General features: G+C 37.1%; 1 protein-coding gene across 1 annotated transcript in view; it reads left to right on the top strand.

Moving 5' to 3' along the window:
- Positions 1 to 22450, top strand: part of LOC128134469 (uncharacterized) — a 57992-nt gene that overhangs the window by 11666 nt on the left and 23876 nt on the right. The window contains 5 exon segments of the mRNA XM_052772179.1: positions 1347 to 1409; positions 13790 to 13884; positions 13886 to 13982; positions 13984 to 14095; positions 19516 to 19606. Coding sequence (XP_052628139.1) covers positions 1395 to 1409; positions 13790 to 13884; positions 13886 to 13982; positions 13984 to 14095; positions 19516 to 19606 — 410 coding nt within the window. The 5' untranslated portion in view covers positions 1347 to 1394.

Here is a 22450-nt window from a genome sequence, read left to right as displayed (position 1 = left end):
AAGAAAGTCAAAGAAAGCAGAAGTCCTTATGCAGTAATTAAACTAAACACTTCCTTACATTGTGGGGATGAATGGTGGACAGAGGGTCTAATAATAACAGGAAGATGCTGGTTTATGGGTGTAAGCCAAAAATATGCAAGGATCTCTGTAACTGAGCAAGCCCATGGTTTGTGTGTCCCAGATCCCACTCCACTTTGGATTGTGACCATCCCTGCACTCTGCCTCTTTGCAGGCCCAGCTCTGTTCTGCTGTATCCCAGTCTGGAAGTACACAACCTTTTAGGAAGCAGAACAACTTGCATATTTAGTGAAGTCAGGTGCTCTAGTTACTTTGATCTTTCTCATGCATTTTGCTTTTGATGTTGGCAGAGAATATTTGTGGCAAACTAAGTTCTTGTATTACACCATCTAGGTATCCACCTAGTTGGTGGTTTAATAAGTGAGATGTAGAATAAATGGAGAGAAGACTTAAAAGGACTGGTAAAACGGAGTATTAGTTTAGAGTATCTTTTTGTTTATTAGGAGATCTCAGACTGAAAAATGTGCAGCTGCCTTGCAAATAGATGTATAATATCTATATATAATAATACCTATAATATATTATATCAAAATAGAGATAATATAAAATATATAATATATATAGTATATGGTGTATAATATACAATATAATATATAACTTCTAATAATATATAATAATAGATATATAATATACAACAACAGATATATAATAATATCTATTATATCTATATATAATAATAATAATAGATGCCCCATCCCTGGAAATGTTCAAGGCCAGGTTGGCTGGGGCTTTGAGCAACCTGGTCTAGTGGAAAGTGTCCCTGCCCATGGCAGGGGGGGTTGGAACTAGATGATCTTTAAGGTCCCTTCCAACCCAAACCATTCTATGATTCTATAATTTTTTACATAAGACACCAGTGCTAGAAAAGTTTCTTTTTGGTATATAAGGCCATGTCACTGTTTTATAAGGCCGTACAGAAGATCAGTGACTATGACTGATATAGCTATTGTGCTTTTTAATGTAGTACTTTAGTGCTATTTTAGATCAAGGATGAAATTCCAGTGGTGGTAGTCATTTGGACAGTGAATCCACTCCTCAGGCGTAGCACAGAACCTGCAAAGAGGCTCTAAGGAAAGAAATCTTCCTATATTTCAATTAATTTTTGGTTTTTCAAATTTTCATCACATTTGGCTTTGAGACGTTAAGTGGAAAGATCTTAAGTGAAATTGTTTCTGAATAATCCTAAATGAAAAGTTCAGAATGGTTAAAACTAGAACAGATGAGTAGGAAAATAAATATTTTTAATCCTTTCTCTCTCTCCTCTCCAGAACTAGCCAGAGGTCTTTGTCCTGCTTCAGTATTCCATTTTCACAGAAATGATCTCAAAAGAGGTAACCTTTCTGATGTCCTAATCATCTTTTGTTGCACTTACTGTTTTTATTTTTTAATTTTTTTTTGGTACAAGGTGTGGAGAAAAATGAACGGTTGAGCTAAATTTGCAGAAGAGGGAAGTTTATGGGCTTTACTTGATTTGGTACTTGGGAGTATGCCTCAGAACAATGATGTCTTTAAATGGTGTTGTGCTAAAGAGTGAGCTGAACAAACAATGCAGGTTTCTTCAGAATGAGTCAATAGCTATTGTGACTTCATAGAGACATTTTGATTTCCAGAGAATTGATAATAAAAGGAAATGTGATGTTCCACGCTGTGTGGTAGGACAGATTCTGCAGTGTGTGGTAGAATGGTTACCGAAGGCACCTGGTTGACCAAAAAGAGCTAGACTGGCAGAGTGTCCTTTACACATTGTTTGACAATTAGATTTTAAGATATCTACATGTCCCTGGCTGTGCTAACAAGCTGTTTATTGTTAACGATTTCTACTTCCTTAAACAAAATGCTTAGTAAGTCTCCTGCTTGGAGATTTAAAGTAGCTAATTGACTGTCATTGTGGGGGATTTCTCTATTGATAAGATATGCTATCATAACTTCTGATACCATTCACAGAGTGGTGAAAGTAATATTACTTCAAATACTTGTTGAACTGATCTGTAATCTCAAGTTCACACTTCTTAAAATTTAATTTGTTAGAGTATTTAGATAAACAGAGGCATTGACTTAAAATGGAGCAAAAGTGCAGTATCTCAACATTGGGGTTCTGAAAGGAAGATTATTCTGCACCTCTGAATATTGAAAGTCCCAGTGTAATAAAGTTCTGAGTGTGCATATTGTTTCTGAAAAACTTAAATTTAGGTCTTTTATGTTACGTCTTGAACATGGTGTTTCTTTATGAAGGACTACTCTGCATATCCTTATGGCATAGAGATAAACCATCTATACACTGTCAAATGGAAACAACTGTATACATCTCTGAATAGTGATGATTTTCATCATCTCAAACCACCCTTACAAAAGTTTCAAAAGTTCTGTTTTGAAAAGTTAAACTACAGGTGCTCAGAGCTGCTGCTAAAATCTCTCAAGGCTTTATTTTTTCTTCAGAGTACCTTTGCTTTGCCTTTTCCTCCCTTTGTCAGCCATATCTATTATATTTGATATTGTATTTCTCCCATGCTGGACTTACTTTTTCTCATTGTGTGCCTTGTTGCTAACACTATTCTATCTCAGATGTATTTGTGGTGTGGTACCTATTCTCTTGTGATGTTTTCCTGCAGTACTGCTTGTTATCTTATATTTCCTTTTCCATAGATACATATATCTTTAGACTGACACCCCCCCACCCCCCCCAATATGATGTTTACAGCCTGGCACTTGTTTTGAACAGTGGTTTATGGTAGGGAGAGTTGGGGACCGATGACTGTAGATGTCTGCACCTCATCACTTGGAAGATAAACAGAAAAGTAGAGTGGATTCATTCCACTGTTGAGATAACAGGGGAGACACCGAGATTCCTAAGTCCCCAGATACAGCCAAAGAAAAAGTGACATAGGATTTTGGAGGCCTAGAGCTCCCCCAAACATAAATCATCAGAGAGCAGAAAAAGGATACTATCCTATGGCATGTTCCTTCAACTGACAATTCAGTGCTCAAATCTGTGTTACTACCTATGTTATCAATGCTATACACAGAAGGAGAGAGTTTCAGTTATTCCTTTGGCAGTTATAGCTCTTTCTAGATGTAAATGTATTTCTTCACTTCTTGCTAGTCATATCCCATAAATGAGGAAAGGCAGACAGGTTTTTGGCAATGAAAGAGAAACTTCTCTTACCTGTTAATTTTTATTTTTGGAAAGGAGCCACTTGATCCAGCTGACCTACACAGTATTTAATATTCACCAGCAATGTTTTTGACATGCAGTATTTTCATGCTGCTTTTCTTTCTCCAGCAGGTTTAGATATTTGCAGCTGACCCTATAGTTTCCTCTTTTTTCTTAGCCTTTAACATTTGCAGTTATGAGTCAACCTGATACTTTTATTTCCCAAGTGACTGCTAGAGCTAATACCATTTTGGAATTGATCTGCAACTTTGCAGAAGGTAGAATTACCATGATGTCATTGCTGCATTTTTCTGCAACGGCCACTGAGTATTCTTATCTCTGCTCCCCTGTTAAAAACAAACAAACAAAAACCCCCAAACAAACCAAAAAGCTGAGCACAGGTGTCTTGGAAGAGCAACTAAGAGAAACTTCTTCACTAAAAATATTGGTTGTTTAAATATACCAGATTAGCAAAGCCTTTTGTAAATGGTAATAAGTTGATTTTATATATATCAGGAAAAGCAAGAAAAAGCCAGTGCAGACCCAGCAGAAGTCAGGAGGGCTGTGGGTGATATTCAGGACTATTGTTAACATTATAACAGCTATAGAATGCTTTGCAACAGCTCCAGGGGTTGTGGTGGTGTCTGTAGCACCATTCATGTACAGATGATGAAAACAAGATAGAGTACTTCAGTCATAAAGCTTAAGTATCGAGCTTGTCTGCCCTGTGAATAGTCAGGGACTCCCCCTGCCCCAATCTTCTTTTCAGGGGGTTGAGCAAATTCCAGGCCCTTCACCATTGAGCTCCACCTGAGTCAATCACCCAAAGAACTTCTTCAAGGGAAGAAGGGTTCAATTTGCAAGATGCTCAGCCCACCTTCTACCGCTGACTCATGCTGGTCTTCTTGCAGGAGCTGCTTTTGTCCTATTTGTGCCTTTCATCTTTAACTTGTGAGAGAAACACTTGTCACATTTGGGTGTATTTCTTTGCACCTCTGATTGTTTCTGTACTACTAAATAAAATGAAGGCCAGGATCTATTCTCTGGTCCTTGAGGTCAAATGGAACAGACAGGCCACATCCACAATCCTGGGCACTTGGCTGTAGTCTCCCCTGAGCTCATGTTTATCCATACTGTCAAATAAAAGAGCAACAGTCCAGTTCAAACACTGGACTCCTTCTGGCTATGGTTTGTACTACTCCAGAAAGCTTTCTCTAAGAGAAGACATTATCTCCTGGCCTCAAAGGTGAGGCTTGGTCCTGGACCACCATTTACTTACTTATATGTAGACATAGAGGCTTTTATAGACATTCCCCTGGCTTCAAAGTGAGTGTTGAGGACCCACCTGAAAACAGTGCCAGAGCTGGGACAGGAACTCCAGAAAGGCTTCCTGGTAGTCCTGTGTTAAGACAGATCTTTTCAGTCTCATACCACCTATCTGTAACAGAATTTTATCTTAACAAGGAGTAGTAATGGCAAGTGAGATTTTGCCTTCCAAGAGTTTCAGGTCATATTGTTTCCAAGCAGTCTTTTAAAAAATTATTTTATTTAATTTTATTTTTAAATAAAGCCATAGAAAAATACAGCTGAAAGGACCCTCAGGAGGACTTTTGGTGCAGTATTATTCAACCTCCAAGCACCTGATCTGTGGTAGTTCATAAAGCTTCTTAAGGTAATCTACAAAAAGACTCCCAAATCTGAAAACCCTGCACGTATACTCATGAGCTGCTGAAATGCAAGCTCAAGTATCATCATTAAAAAAGATCAGAATGTTCCATTAAAGAACATTTTACAAAGGAGTTAGTTTATTTACCTAAAAACTAAATATTTTTTTTTTTAATTTTTCTGGAATGTGCCAGGTAAATCAGATACAAGATGACCCTCTTTTTCTCAGATCCATCATCTGCTCATTATTACAAAGATAGTTATATATATCTAAGTATCCATCCAAAAGCAGGGTCAGCTGTAGCTATACCATCCAGTAGATGCTTGCCAAACCCCTAACAATGGTGCTCAGCAGATTCCCATAACAATCCATTCCAGTGTCTCCTATCTATTACGTTGTTATTCCTCATAATTAACCTATATCTACCCTACTGCCAATTTAGTGGTTTATTTCTTGTCTTGTCAGTTGTGCATAGAGCATACCCTTTACAGACAACTATGTACAAAAGCTTTTTGTTTTTCCCATTCAATCATTTTATTAACTGTCCTTGTGAAGTTAAGGCATCTTTGCGTGTATGTATGAATTAAAGCGATTTTCTGTGAACAGGAATGGAGGGAGAAAGGGGAATTAAATGAGAGTCTCCCCAAAAGTCTGCTTTTGCTTTACCTGTTGTGTACCTTCCCACTACCTAACTTCCAAACATATTGTGAGAAGCAATATGTTTAATGACAGCACTCCAAAGTTATTCCTTGCTATTTAATAACTGGTAGGAATGCAGTAAGGAGCACAGTTAGAGTGAGTCTAATCTTGGTTAAACTAATAGTTTGGAGTTAAAACAGTGTGGTGAATTTATAAAGAATTGCAGATTCATTTCTCAGAGACATCCCAGAAAAATAAGGCCCTGCTTACTGCATCTGCTCATAGTAACATCCTCCTTTGACTAAACACTGCTACTTCATCATTGTCATTTTCAAGAATCAGATCAGGAACTCCAGGGTCATTTTGATGAAGAAGAAATCTTTTCAATGATTAGAATTAAGAGGTTTCTCACAGAGTCTCCTGCTGCTCGACTAGTCATTGTTTCAATAACAAGAAGTTACCCTGCAGTGATGGTATCAAACTTTTCTGCTTCCTATGGTGCATTCAGAGGTCAGCTGCAATGAGAATATAGAAGTGTGTTTGACAGAATAAAAGGAAAACTGAAACCTTATAAAAATCATCACGAAAGAGGTAAAAATTGATGTCCTAAGAAAATAGGATTATTTTTTGTTCAGATAAGAGGATAAGGGAACAGGTTATGTTTCTGGATATCTTTGGGAAAAGAGAGAAGTAAAGGATCTGCAGAATTCAGAGTTACATAAAGTAATGTTGGTTTTGGCTGGAATTGCCACAATGTGAAGGTTGAAGGTGAACTTTCTTTCTGCATTCCCCTTCACATTTTGAATAATTATTTTCACCTGTGCTGTACTTCTAAGATGATTTTTGAGAAAAATAACCCATGAAGCTTTAAATTCAGAGACAGGGATGTTGATCAAAGCCTTATTTTCAAATATGGTAGTCCATATTCGGGAAGAAAATGGTTGTGTTGTACATCTAAATAACTTAATAATTTTTCTTTTAACTCCTTTGCTTCCCTCCAATTTGCCTCCTACTGGCTATTTATCATGGAACCTACTGTCATGAAAATATTACATTTTATTTTTTACATAATTATATATTTCTTCTCTGTATATTTTTTCTTTCCCTGCAGAAATTATCTACATTGTTGTTATTATTATTTATTGCAATAAACAATAACATGTATTTGACAAAATAAAATCAGCATAATATCAAATACATTACTGCAGCTTAATATTTCACACTGTTCTCTGTAACAGAGAATCTTTTAAAGATAGAAAATAAATTTATTTGGAAACATCACACAGAATACTTCAAGCCTGTAATAAACAATATTTAAACCTTCAAAAATGAAGCTGATGCCAAAAGCCTAACAAATTAAAAGTATTTCTAGGTGATTAGTCAATGTGTGTACAGTACTTTGAAAATGAAATGCTATGTCCTTGCTTAATTATGAGTGTCCTTGGAATTACTAGATGCAGTCTGAAGAAATATGAAAACATATGGATGTTCATTTTCATTTCTGATGCCCCTCTTACCCTTTGAGTCTTCCTTCCCCCCATTTCTCTTATAAAACATATTTTCAAGAAAGCCAGAAAATGCTGGATCACCTACCCCTTTCCAGCAGAAGAGGATTCATTTAGTATATGTTCTGTCTGTATAGGCTGCCATTTCTCTCTGGTGCAATTTATCTTTTATGTTGCAGTGGGATTTAGGAATCCCTCTATTCTTCACAGTTTCAATGAATTCACAGCTGGAAAAATAATCTAGACTGGCTTCCTGCATAATATTGCTGAGGAATTCTTACATGTTGCCACAACTTTTGAAATAAATCTTTTAGATTAACATCCAATCTTGACTTAAAGATTTCAGATTATGGAAAATCTAACACCACTCATCTTGCAACAGGTACCTTTAGCGTAAACAAGTGCACTTAATTTTAATTCTACATGTTGGGTTTTTCTACACCTCTCTGATTAAAAAGCCAGTTACTATTTGAAATCTTTCCATGTAGGCACATACAGACTACAGTTTGTTGCACAAACCTTCTGTTATTACAGAAGACTTTCTCCCTCACTGTAAATGGGAAATGAGGAGCTGATAGTTGACACACAAGGTTTACTGCATCTTTGTTTATTAGAAGTAACACAGTAAGTGTTCTTGGTTTGCAAGCAAAGAAGCAATTCAATTTTTATTGATTCATTTAGAGATATTGTCTGTATTTGGTGAGGCGGTTCTAAAGGAATTGTCCTTTCAACTTTCTCTGAGTTTTTCTTTATTTCCAATGCTATGGTTGTTTAAAAAAACCCCAAAAACAAAACCTCCAAAACCCAAACCAAAACACCCCCCCCCCCACCTCTGAACCCCATTTAATGTCTCCATATATTGTTCCATCCTCTTTTCAGATATGAATTTGTCTTAATCCTTCTTTGACTGGCTAATCCAGATTCCTTTGTCCATTCTTTTTGAAGGAGCGGTGAAAGAAAATATATTCCTCATAGTGTTTTCAGCTGGTGACTAAACTTGTTTATTTTCTGCCTGGTCTGAACATGAGTGGTGATAAGGCAACATCTCTTCCTTAACTCTGGTGGTTGTTTTCCTGATTTCTTGGAAAGTAACACTGCCAATTTCTCATTTTAAGAGCAATGATACCCTTTATATTGAGCAGTATTAACAGAAAGCAAGGGAAAACACCTTCTGCAGGTACATAATCAAACTATTTAACAGCTTTTAGTTGCCATCTATCTGTACGAATTCTGTATACATAACATACGCATGTTCCTCCAAACAGCTGACTTTAAGCTTATTGCCTTCCACACTTTCTGCTGATTTACTCTAGCTTCTCTCAACATGAGCAAATAATTTTCTAGCATTCTCTTGATTAAACTAAGAATATTGACCTTCTCTGGACTTAAGGTAGATTTTTCAGGTGTCAAAATATGCTTTAATTGACTTCTGAATATGTTCCATTTTTAAATATGGTTTTAAAAATGGAAATGTCAGACTAAACGTAGTGTTCCAGCATTAGTAACATCAGTTTTTGAGTATGGAAATAATGAAAAACATCTACTTCTTTTCAATATTCCTTTACTTTTTCAAGGATTGAATTAGTTCATTTAGCAACAGCTTTGCACTGGGAGTTCACAGATTCTTACCCACCTACAGTTTCAGAATCATTTTTTTCAGCATCCCATCCTATAAATATGACCCACATTCCCTCTGCCTAAATTTAAGACTTTGCATTTGTCCTTATCAAAATTTATCTTGTTCAAATGAAGCCACCTAACAAATCGAGACAGATCATTCTATAGAACATTTGCCTTATTACTTGCCACTCCACCAATTTTTGCGTGCTCTTCAAGTTTTACCAGCAATTGCTTTGTATTTTCTTCCAGATCATCGAAAATTATACTTAGGACTTAAGATTTAGATACTGGTTAGCCCATATTAGAAATACTGTGATTACACAGGCATTCCTTTTTTATAGCTGAAGAGGAATGTAGAATATATTTATAGCAGCTATAGCTAATAACTAATTAATCATTAAAAAATAAACTTTAATCATTTAAATATCATTTAAGTTATTGTATTTAATACTATCCACCCCTCACTCCAAGAAATCAGCAAGAATGTGGTAACTCAGAATATGGAAATAAGTCAAATGCTTTACAGTCATGTAAGTAAAGTATATTAACCAATTTTCTTCTCTCAAGAAAAGCTCTAAAGGTTGCAGACAGAGTGCTCAAGGTACAATCTTCCATTTCCATAAAATCAATTAAACTTTTGGGGGAGATAAGAAAGCCACATTTCACAATCCTTTTTTCTAATAGTAGGATATAAGCTCCAAAATGTTATTTAAATTTTAAAACAGCAGTTCATTCTAAGCTTGCAGAAGATTACTGCATTATGATGTCCCTGCTGGACCATGAAGAATGAAATCTGAAGCTAGGAAATGGTGTCAGGTGTTTTGGTTTTGGGGATGGTGGCACCTCTGTCTCCTTGTTGGTCTGTTCCTATCAAAGGAGCTCCAAAACAGAGTAAGCTGATCTAAGTCAGAGCTGCTCTAGTCCTTTTCCCCTCCCGCTGCACAGAGCTGCATGTTTTGTGGCAATATTAGTGTTCACCTGGATCTGTGGTAAGCAGGCTTTGGGAGTTAAACTGGCTCAAAACTATGAGGATGGTGATGATGATGATGATGCAGGAACCTGGCCAGCTCAGCTGTGCAGTAGGCGTGTGAGAACATGGTCTGAGCTGAGGAAGGTCAGCATCAGTGTAAATTTGATTTAGCAGCCTGTGCAATTTTTTTTAGGTCTGTTGTGCCTCTCTGTTTTGTTAACTGGAGTCCCATGATTTTCAAATTCGTAGACTGGCAGGATCTTAAAAAATACTTGGGTTTGTCTAGCTCTGTTTTCTGCTGGAGTCAATGGGACTTACCTTCCTGCTAATGATGGACTGGGAGAGGAAGGAGTTATTTACTCAACTGCAACATTTCCTTATGGAGCTAGTGCTCACAAAATAGTTCGAATGTATAAGCAGCTGTAAGGAGAATAGATAAACCATTCTTTATCATATTGCACATTAATTTTTTTCATGCAGGCACCATCTTGGTGATAATTAATTTTTTATTTGTAATGAACAAATCTGTGCTATGTGAGTAAATGTAGAAATTACGCAGAGTAGTGTGATGGAGTGGGCATTTACAAGGTGAAGTGACGTACATTCACAGATAATTTTTTCTACAGGTAAATGATTCGAAATTAAATACGTGATGTTGTTTTCCATAGAAACATATACTATAAAAAGAGTGGTTCAATTTGATTAAACAGCTTATAGATGTGGTGGGCCACATAATTATCTATCTATACACCATACCTCATGCTGTAACATGCAGGCAAGTCTCCCTTCCGTAATTTCCACTGCTCCATCTCTTTAGAAATATAAATTCATTGGCTCTGCAAACAGAATTATTTACTTCATTCCTGTAACTACACCTCGAGTCACTTCTAGTCAGCTTTCTCTCTCAACACTTTCCTGAAACTCCTCTCAACTAGCCAAATCTTGGAATTACTTGGAATGTCTTCCACTCTTTTCTCTCCTTTATTTTCTTTATACCACTAACTTTCAATTCAATCTTTCCCTTGAAAATGGTATCTTTTGCAGGGTTTGGTGAAACATTCTTCTAATTTTCTGCCCACCTCTCTGCTTAATTCTACAGCATCTCATCTTTCAGTATGTTGTTTTTCATACTGTGAGAATGCCAGGCTTTCTATCTGTTCCCTCTGCACTGCATCCGCTACCATTTTTATATTGGTGACTTCTTTCCGACCCATCTCCTGCAACTATCTATCTTGGTTCTCATTACCCATTTTGGTAGTCCTCCTGTCTCCAGCTTTACTATTCCCAGACCGTGTATCTCTCCAGATCATCTATATTGCCCATCATACCCTTTCAATCCTTTTAATGTCTCTTGCCTTCTTGCTAAATTACATTGTTTCTATTCATTATCTTCAAGTTTCTTCCACAGCTTTACTTTTGTCCCATGTACTTTTACCTCTACTACATCATCAGTACTCTCTAAGCCTCTCTAATGAAAACAAATTTGATGAGTGCTATATTTGTGCCTCTTCTATGCCTGACAAGATCATAACCTTCTTGAGACAAGCTATATAGGAAACTGCTCCCTTTTGCACATCCCTTCTAAAGCTGGTGTCAAATTAAATGTCTCATGAAAATAATTAATTCATAATGTTCGGAGATAAGGCAGTTGAGGATAGCTGCATTTTCTTCCTTTTCCCTCTCATTTAACGTTGCTTGTCTTTGATTGTAAGTGCTTTGAATTTGGCATTGAATCGGTACACAAGTTTGGAAAGTGACTAGCCCAGAATGCAGAAAATAGTTTTTAGGAAAGATTCTCTTGACTTAGAAAGAACAAAACCATCATCATCATAAAATATTTAAAATATTACTACTTGCTGTGTTTAGCACATACAGCCAAAAACTGTTAGCTGCCTTCTCCAAACAGTGCATTGTTATGGTGGTTTTTGTTAAAATACTTGAAAACTCACGATTCTCCTGATTTGGAATCCAAATAGGCACCATTAAGCCAACAAGCTCTTGAAGTGTAAATATCACCCAGCACCTCTAAGTTACCAAGCAGAAGACAACATTGTTTCTGACCATTGAAAATGTTTTCATCTGGGCAACAAAGAAGGGTTAAAGGAAGGAATGTGGCCCCTTCAAAAGGATAAAGTCAACAGGAGAATGAAGTCTCTCTTATTACATCTTGAACAGAGGGTTGGTGGGGGAGGAAGTCACAAGCTTCAAGGAGCCTACAACAAATTCAGATTAAGGATAAACCTCTTGAGGAAGGTCTCAGATGATAGAAGTTGTCATAGAACTGGTTAAAAGTTACCTCCCTTGCTTACTTTACCTTCCATCACCAGTGACTATCAAATAATTATTAACATATATGCAAATGGAGAGGGGGAGTCCAGGCATAGCTTGAGCACATTAGTCTACTGTATTTGTGCCGTGGAAAGCTGTGGTCAACTTGCTTGTAGCAGCTTGGAGAAGCATGTGCCACTACACAGAGCAGCACAAATGTGGCCTTTGTTGGGGTGCAGTGCAGGCCAGCAGCTCCTAAAGGAGAGGAGCCAGGAGCTCGCCATGGGACCACCAGCAGGTCCCATCCCTCCACCCCGGTTTGGGGAGCAGGGCAGCGCGCAGCTGCCATCACCAGGCAGGGACACAGGGATGGGTTACACTCAAGGCATGGCCGGGAAGGGTGTCCTTCCCCAGGATTGTGCTTGGGGTACTCATTTGTGAGGTGGTGTGGCCATAGCAGGAGCTTATGTGTTATTCACTGGGTCCTTGGACGGGGCCCAGGATGTCACTGCAGGGCTATCTCAGAATGTACGTTGGGGAGAACTTCAGATGAATGACTGAGATGTTGGGCACGTTTTATCAAGGACACTTTATTTTCAGGGGAGTGAGAGAAAAGGGAGAATTTAAGTGTCATTTAACACCAAAGTGGGAACTTGTTTGTGTCCTTAACTGAAGCTAGAAATTCTGGGACACTGAATGCGTTGATACACATGACCCATTTCTTTTTGTATCTGTCTAACAAAACCTTTCTCTCTTTGTTTTTTTTTTCTGCTCAGCTGCTACCCTTCTCAAGTCTGGTCTGAGCTGTTTGTTCCAGCACAGAGACTGGTTCTTTCTACAGCCCCTTCCTACTGGTTCCAGTAGGAACTGGCTTAGTTATAAAAGACCTTTAGAATATTTTCACCTGCTGACAAGAGTAGTTGAGGCCTTGTGAATCCTTTTGAGTGCACGCCTCTTTTGTGGTATTACGGCCTGTGGCAAAACCAGGCTCAGAATTTAGATGGAAGAAGGACTCTCTAAAATACTGTGTAATTACTGCAGTAATTCACCTCTGTTGAACTACCTATAGATATGTGTGTAAAATGATTGTCAATTAAACTTTTCTTCATAAAAGCTCTAGTAATTTTACCTACGTGAGTGTTACAAAATGCACCAATATAGTGATCCTTGTTAGAACAGGGACCTACACTGTATGTTCTCTAGATAAGACAGGGATCTCTATACTTCTTATCTGGGAGCTACCAACCATGCTGTGGGTGTGATAGAATACTAAATAGCAGTAACATATTTAAAATATAATTACAAGTATTTGACTACATTCATCCATGGCATAATGGGGCAGCTGTATTATTAGGCTGTCCTTAGGAAATTGAATTACTCTAATAAATGGAAATGACTGTTATTTAAATGGAAGACTATTTGCATAAAATAGGCCAATGCTAAGTGACCAGCTGTTAAATAGGTGCAAAATCTAATCTCAAAGTTCTGGGTCAAGGATGGATGGGTTCTTGCCAAAGACTTTCATATTTGGGCACTTAGCCTATATATAAAAATTCCGCAGTCAGAAGAAGCTTCAAGATCTGAAAACTGCAGCTCAATTTATTAATTTTCCTTTTCATATTTTTTATTTAAGAACAAGCTAGTGAATGTCATTCAACAAAATCAACAATTTCTGTTAAATGGAAATAAAGAATAAAAAGTCAAATGATGCAGCTTCATTTCATAAGGGAAATGAAGGGAAATGCCGCTGTTGTACTTGTGGCATTTCTGAGATAACTGTTTACTTCACTGTTATCTTATTTGATATCATCAGCTTGGAGATAATTCAGTGCAAAAGAAACAATTAAAAACTATCATCATCTTAATAACATATATATTCTCTTTATCAACAGAAATGCAATGTGTCCATATCTTCCCAGCAACTTTCCGTACCTTACTGTAGCTGGGGCGCAGCTCAGACTCCTGTGAGTGCTCCTTCTATTTTGGAAGAATGCCAGCTTTTATGACAGCAAAGCTTTTGGAAAGGCAAGCTGGAAAAGAGTTTTTCAGCAAGATTCTTGGTTCAAAAAAAGGTTGTACAAGTTAGTTACCTGAAAGACCACTTTCTGTAACGTTCAGCCCTACATTCCCTGAGAAGCCTGTCAAGAGTTATAAGGCTCACATCTACCTATCTCCACAGTACGCTGTGGAGCAAGAAGGTGAGAAACTTTTCCTTTCATGTGTAATTTTTTAAACAGGAGGAAATTCAGTATTTTGCTGTTTGCCCACTGCTGCCTTTTTTGTCATGAGGCCACGTTCTCATGTGACTTGACATTGGTACTTTTCCATGTCCATTAATAGATTTATGCAGCTGATGGGCTACATTATAATCTTCTTGGTCTGTAAGCATGGTGTAGCTTGGTTTATGAATAACAAGCACTAGCAAAACTGCACAGTGAAAAAAATCTTGAACAGAGCACAATCTTGGAAAGGGTTTTTTTTTTTGTTTTGTTTTCTGTTTCTCACAAGTAAGTTTTTCTGCTGAAAGCAGATAATTTGAATATAAAATATTAATTTGCCAAAAGCTCCAGTTTCCATCAAAATGTTATCTTTTCAGCCAACAGTTTTTTATTTATTTTTCTGACAATGACTCTCTGAGTTGCTCTGATGTGGAAGAAAATGAAGCAAGATAGCATGTGAATCCTGTGACTGTTCTGTGGCATTCATGTGATGTCATGTGATTGGTCCTGGTTTGGGCTTAATTTATTTATTCCATGGTGTGGAATGGAACTTCACTTTTTGTGAAGTTAAAGAATTTTTTTCACTGAAGACCCTGATCTCCGTATGTCAGAAGGGGACACATTCTCCACACATCTTTGTGGTGATTTTGCTTCGAAGACTGGAATTTAATACCCTTTTAAACATGAATGTCCTGGCTTTGTATGTTCCCCTGCCATCTGCTAAAAAAGAAAACTACTGTAATAATAGACATCATAGAAATACTTCCAGCATTTTCAGACCTAGCCAGCTGATAAGTTTAACAACTTTCACTAGCTCTACTTGAGGTAAAACAAAACTTACGTAGGGTTATAAAGGGCTGCTGGATGCATATCTCTAAGGAAAATATCTGTAAGTCTGATTTTTCCTTTTCTGTAGAGCAAATGTTCAAGCCATTCAACATTGAGAAAACTACATTTTGGGGAAAATGCCTTCAAGCTTTACTCCTTTGGCCCTGTCAAGTATTTATTTAGAGATAAAAGGAATGAAGCCACTAAATACTGCAAGATATAAACCAAATCCAGCTTCCTGTCGTCTTTAACCTATAGACTTTTGTCTGTATTCTGTACAGGTGGCCCAAGTCCCACAGTACTATGAAATTTGGCAAGTTCTGAGGGAAAAAAAAAGATCTTTGCAATTTAATAAGAATGTTGAGAAAGTCTACCTGGCAATTCTGAAGCCCCAAAGATCCACTTTTACATTTACGTTTGTTATTTACTTTTTTTTTTCCCCATAAAGAAAGAGTGTACCTGCCATTGGTGGACTGCACTTCATTTCAAATACTCTGATTCAAACCACCTTCTCCATAAGTATCCATCTAGATATTTAGATAGATAGCTAAAGCTAAATATATTTATCTAAATTTAGATATCTAAATATCTAGAGTTGAACAACAGCAAACAGGAATAGGTAGAGGAGACTGATACTGATATGTAGGTGAATATGTGACCACTTTGTAAAAGGTGACATGGAACTTGCACTGGTTCATTTCATTAGCTAAGTTTGGGCCCAAAGTTTGTTGACTGACACCTGATATCTTATTGACATATGTGTTGTTAAGTAGTTATCTCTAGGCATGAGAGAAAATGAGAGCATTTCTGGAGAGAAAGTGTCTAGGGCAAAGTTGTTTCCACAAAGAGAATCCCTAAACAAAAGAGAAAAGTGAAGAAATTAATCTCTCAACAACAACAAAAAAGGGGGAAAAAAATTCTGAAATTTCTTCCAGTTTTGGTACTCTATTCATTGAGTTAGTAACATAGCGATAGCTTAAATTATTTCTTTTTCTGTGCATCTTTAATCTTGTACTGGTAAAAGTGCAAAATGGAGAATAGTAGCTCTTCTCTGCCTCAGTTAAAATTCCAGTTCTCTAGTGGATAATGGGCCAAGACAGCTCTCAGAGATTTTACTTTCTTCCCTAATGAAAGCTTTCTGAAACCTTGAATTATACTTCCCAAAGTGAACAGAGTTAGCGCGTTGCATCTCTTAATATTTTCTTAATTTGGGAGCCCTTTCTTTTGGAATACAAGGATAAGATAGCTACAGAATGGATAGAATGGATAGAACATAACTATATTAGCACACTGTGGTAAATTTTTATGCTCAGCATGAAATCCCTGTTTCCACATGTTGGAGTAGGCTTGAGCTGCTACTAAAGTGAACTCAGAAAAGGTTCAGGGATTTCTACAAAAATAAGACCTCCTGAGTGTGTTTGCTCACCTAAGTATTTCAGTAGACTCAACACAATTATTAATCAGAGCAGGACTGGAACAGGATGTGTAAGTAGTCCCACTCTCTTTGCTCTGTTTATAAAACTGCCCAAATTCCACTAAATAAACTTGTCCCTAAAATAATCAGTTTCATAACTTCCTGTAACCTTCAGCACTAACCTTTTTTAGATAGTTGTGAAAAGAAAAGTGTAATGCATTAGCATTGTATTTGTTTAACTACATAAATACAGGCAAGCAGATTTATTCATTTTAGCCCTTGGTAATGGCAGTCTTTCAGTGCACTCTCCTCCCCGTTAAGTTTTTCTAAAGACACTGTTGTTTTTTTTCTAAATGTAAGTGGCAAAGAAAAGCGTCCCAGGCATGTAATTTTAGTAGTATCTTCTTCCCTTATGACTCATTACTGCTGAAATCAACACAACTTGGGATGTGCTCAGAACTTCAGTACCTCTTTAATGTTTTCAAATAGTAACATCTGTGCATGTTTATGACTTCATGCTCTGCCTTAGCACTAGTCTTGGCCAATGTTTCTGGCTGTTAAATGGTTGTACTTCTAGAGAGTAGGGTCCCTGCACATTGCAAGAAGCAAGAGAATTACCATTATTGAATATTTCATTGAGCAGAACAGCAGCAATGTTGCAGAAACAGACCTACTTTTATCAGAACCATACAGGTTTGTTTAGAACTTGTACCATGTATTCAAAGGTAACTGATAAATGTTCCCCCCCCAGCCTCCAAGTCATGACCAAACCCTTCCTTTCACTTTCTACCTTCATTTAGAGACAATAATGCTTCCGGATTTGAACACCTCTGGATCTTCTTGCAGACCCACTTATTTCGGCTTGCCATATACTGTGATGGCTGGCTGAGGGGAGAAGAGACAGAAGTGAGGAAAAGGCCGGCTTGAAGATAGATAGTGAGAAAAGGAGAGAGCAGATCTCAGGGGACAGTAGTGACGTAAAACACCCCTCCTTTAGGAGATGGCTGAAAAGTAATCTAGTAGTGGAAGCCTACAACCATTCTTGCTTGTACTTACGCAAATGTGTATTTGTATAGAGGCTATATAAGAGAAATATCTTAAAGAACAATTACACATAGTCTTGATGGAACTTTTGTCATCACCTGACGCTATATCTTGTGTATTAATATCAGAATGGCTGACCTTTGAACAAATAATACAATCTGCAAATTGTCAGACATGAATCTGCAGCCTGGCAGGACTGCTGGTTTTGCTACTCTAGACAAAGGGCAATTATACTAGATTGATTTCTGGAATGCTTTCAGGATGATTATCTGTGTCTGACTGTACTCCATCACTATCTTGGTCTACATCTTTATACAGTGAATTCAAAGTTTTGTGGCATCTAGATATAGCAAAAAAATGAGCTATCTTTTAAAGCTCAAAGTGCTAATAAAACTGTGAAGTATGAAATGAAAGTGCCAAAGTGTGAGAGAGATGTTGCAAACTTGCGTGCAAAGAGGAAAGACAATATCAGCTGGAAAAGGCATGGGATCAATGCAAATATTAAGTCTTCTCATAAAAGATGTGTACCTGGCATTCGGAATGGTAGTGTACTGCATGCTGGGGAAGTTACAGATGTCCTGTAAAGCTTTTCCATGTACTTGATGACACATAAAGAAATCTTGAAAGGTTTGTGCCAGAGACAGAATTTTTCTGCTTGGTTTCTACATTTAAAATTCAAATTCTCCAAGGAAAATTCTCTGTTGATTGAGGACTAATGACATGTTAATAATCACAAGAACAAAGAGACTGAAAGTTGTACAGCTCGGAGGAGAATGGGTTTAGGGTCATTCTGTTTAAAACAGAGTTTGCAAAAATGCATGAATGTGTTGAACACAAAACTGAGGAAATATCCAAAATAAAGAGATGGCCAAAAATATGCAGCCTGCCTAACTCCCCCTGTGGAATATGTGAATTCACTTATGGCACTGAAACAACTTTTACCTGTGTTAAATCAACATGTACACATTTTAAATGCAAAAGAGGAATGATCTTCGATTTCAATGTGATATATTGTGAAGTACAATATAAATCAGGGAGAACTTTATACTCCTAAGCAGGTACAAATCAAGATATCAGCACTGCTACTCTGGGTTTGGCATTCCATCTGCTAGAGATACATGCTTTGGTGATTTTTTTTTCTGTCTGATACTTGACTGTGGTAAGACTAATCGGGTGTATTACCAGGCTAATGGGAGTGAGCTATTACTGGCTGAAAGTTGCATGCACTGCATTGCATCTGCTGCAGCGAGGTGAGAGGAGTTCACAGGATGAGTTGGAATTGACTGATTTCTGAATCCCCCTATATTCTTTACTTTCAAATTACAGTTCACACTTGTATTCCACTTTGTTTTACTGAATTTAAGGGAGTTCATTTGTTTTCTTCCCAGTGTTTTGCTTCTCTCTAAAAAGTATGAATGTTTTCAAGAGAGAGACTTAAATAATTATGTTTGCCAGTGTGCTGAACTGGTATGGTAGGGCTTGGAGGAATGAGCATCTTCAGTTCTACCTTGCCTATAGTGTACTGTGGTATGATTATGTGGGTACTAAAAGAAAAAAAAGATTCCAAATTCATCTATCTGTGTGTGTGAACACAGTACAAAATGTAAAACAGTTTTAAAAATTAGAATATGTTAATTTGGGGAAGTAAATACAGAGGCAATTTTTTTATTGTTTAAGGAAATCTTCTGAAGGGAGTGAGGGGAAAGGAACAGTACTTACAGTGTACGTATTTGAAGGCCGTTGAATGTTTTTGCTATCTTTGGTAGTTCTAAAACAATTGCTGTATGTGTACATTCCTAACAAGATCTTTTCTAACACAATTTTGAGGCTTAAAAGTGGTTTAGTTTTCTCCATGCTTGTGAATATAAAACAGAGCTATGTGGAGTGTGTGGTCCACTTGCATAATGGTTTGGAGCGCAAAATTAAATGCAGAGTGACATTGGAGAAGATGTCTGTTTGCAGTATGTGCATGTGTTTGTAGTTTTCCTGAGAAGTTTCTCATACTCTTGTAGAAAAACATGATGACTTGGTGTCTCTCTTGAGCTGGCTGTGCTTGTATGTATAGAAAGAAATATGTGTTAAATTTTTGTTATATCACTTGCCTTTTTCATAGAGAGAATAAGTTTAACTGAGTTGTTGTCTGGGATTGACTCTGTGAGTAGAGCTTTGGAGAATGAGAAAAAGGAGAACAACTCACCTCTCAGGTAAGACCTGGGATAATTGACTAGACTATTAATTGTTTTTCCTCTCAAAGCCAAATAAGTAGTTGACTCTGCCTTTTTACAGGTTATATGTTATATTTACTGTAAATTTCTAACTGTAAATTCTTTGAGAAATTATAAAGTTCTACAAAATCTAGGAATAAAAGTTCTGTTTGATTGCTTGTTTACATTTATTTTTATGAAGTTCACTATTGCCTCTTCAATATGTAGATTATTCCCAAGATCTCACTGAAAAATGCAGGATGAGCTATCTTTCCAATGATATACTTTAACAACTTTAGTTCTTATAGTAAGATGAACTGAACCTTCCTTTTTATACACATAAACTTACTAGTTTAAACTCCTGATTTTTTTTCCCATTGATCTTAGTGGTCAAATTCATATTTACATCCTGTGATCTCTGGTCAGACCCTATACTGAAACTAAAACACTACTGAAATGTAGTAAAACACTACTGAAATGTAAATTAAAAAAAAAAAAAAAAAGCACTTATATCATTTTTAGAGCACCTACTTTACCTTTTTGAAACATCAATGCAATAACCTACCATATCTACAAAAACCCCAAGATCTTTGGTTGCCTTGACCTAAACAAGGTGGTGATCATTTACAGCAGCTGAAGATCTGACCCAGTTCTGCTCCCAAAAATCAGCTTTTCCCTTTGTTCTGTTCTGATCAGCATGGCATAATCATTCTGTGGCACATATCTCCCTTGTGGTAGCACCACTTCTTGTGAATCTGCATAGACCTTGGCTGCACAGCTCTTAACTGTTTGGCAAGTATTTACTCATGGCTGCAGCCCATGTGCTCTTATGAGACTATGTGCATGAACACATGCCCACCCACCATCATGAGTAATGGAGCACACTCTAACCCATTATGGACATTTATTTCCAACCTTGGCTGGTTCTTTGTGAGCTGAATCTTCCCCAAAGTTGCTTTATTCTTTTGATAATTTTAAAGATTTCTCAAACATCCTTCTTACTGTTTCAGACACCCCTCTAAGAATGCCTCAAAACTGTTGACAATACCTTCCTTTTATCATCTGAATTCTAGCACTTTAAGGAACATTCTTAGTGGAACATTTTCAATTTCAATTTGAGATTAAAATATTGGTAGGAGAACATAGAGATCTAAGTGTGTAGTTTTAGAGGCTTATAATTTTATCTGTTTAGCAGGGTAATTATATTTGCCTTGCATGAGAACAATGAAATGGCTGCTCACGGAAAATGGTTTAGCTGTATCAGTGAGCTTTAGTTGCTTCTTTCCCCATATCCTCAAAGGAAGACAAAATTCTAGCTTATGAAATACCTTTCATTTGCTCCTGCTTCCGTCCAAAAAGCACAAACGTTAATATATTTGCTAAAATGTTTATTTGATGATTTTACAGGGTTTCCACTGTTTAGTATCCCCTCTCCATCCTCCTCTTCTTGTGTGCACCTAGATAGAAAAGAAAAGTGGAATCATAATGAGGGAAGGAAGTCGGGAGTAACAAACAAGAAAGAACACTCTAAAGCAGACAAAGCAAGGGCGAAGGATGGCTATGTGCAAATGGATTTTGCATTGAGGTCTATAATCCTGAATTTTTGGGCTTCTTTTTTTATCACTTGGGTTTACCTGCACTTTTGTGACAACATTTTGTAGACACAACCCCAGTTACTGGAAATCCTGGTGTGTGCCTGTTACGATCTCCCACACCTGTGGTCGCATTTGCACCTTCTTACATGTTTTCTAAGTGAAGGTAGTAACATGAACACATTGCCTAGTTACTTTAAGGGCACATGCACATCCACTGCAATTGCATGTATCTATCCAAGTGTAGAGACCTGGCTGAAAATAAAATTGATAGTGGCCCACCATCATCAGTAGTACATGAACCCTAAACTCAAAATCAATGTAAAATCCTATTCAGAATTTCTTTTTTGCCTTCTTTTACATCAGACTCTTAAGATTCTTCAAGAATTCCAGGAAAGCCCATTTAGTCTCCCCAAATCCTTGTGAATTTATGTAAGGTTCCAGTGGTGATATTTCCAAGGAAAAATAAACTATAGCTATAGCTGTGATTTTATCTTGTGTTGCTTTCAGTGTAACCTCTTTTCAGCCTGAGTATCTCACGTAACCTTTCCTTCACACCTGGAATTCACAAACAACTTAAGATCAGCCCCCTGATCACTCCTGGAGTACATTATAAAAGAATCTGAGTGATTTAAAACTAAGGCATATAATCTGGATTTTATTTTTGGAAAATGTAACATATCTCAGTAATAAAGCAGAATTGGGCACTATGCTTCTGGATGATAACTGTCCTCGGTGGGTATCTCAACATAGTGGGGTAAGCAAAAGGTTGAATACCTTTAACACTGATGAAATCTGATAAGCCTGTAGTAACTTTCTGTACATACTGTATCCTAGATCTTCACGAACATGAATTTGGCTATTAAATAAATAAAATAGGAAAAAAAATTAATTCTTTACAAGATAGCATACTTAAATACCAAACTCAATTACATACATAAGTTGTGACAGTGATTTCCTTTCCATGAATTTCCTGTTGATCTTTTGATAATATCTGGATCCTTGTGACCGTGGTTGCACAGTAGGTGTGGAAAAAGTGCTCAAGTTTTAGAAGCACTTTGTGTTACTGTTGACTATGGCAATTCTTAATAACCTTATTTCCAAGCCAGAGCTGAAACTGAGCTGTGCTTATCCCATAGAGTTATTTCACAGCAGTTCTAGAAACTGGCCATGGGAACAAACTTGTTCCCTGGGATGAGTATGTTTTATGCATCTGGCATTATGCAAAATTAAGCATAGTTAAGCAGCTAGG

This window comes from Harpia harpyja, chromosome 2, assembly GCF_026419915.1.
Source record: "Harpia harpyja isolate bHarHar1 chromosome 2, bHarHar1 primary haplotype, whole genome shotgun sequence".
Lineage (NCBI taxonomy): Eukaryota > Metazoa > Chordata > Aves > Accipitriformes > Accipitridae > Harpia > Harpia harpyja.
This window is presented reverse-complemented; position numbering and strand designations above follow the sequence as displayed.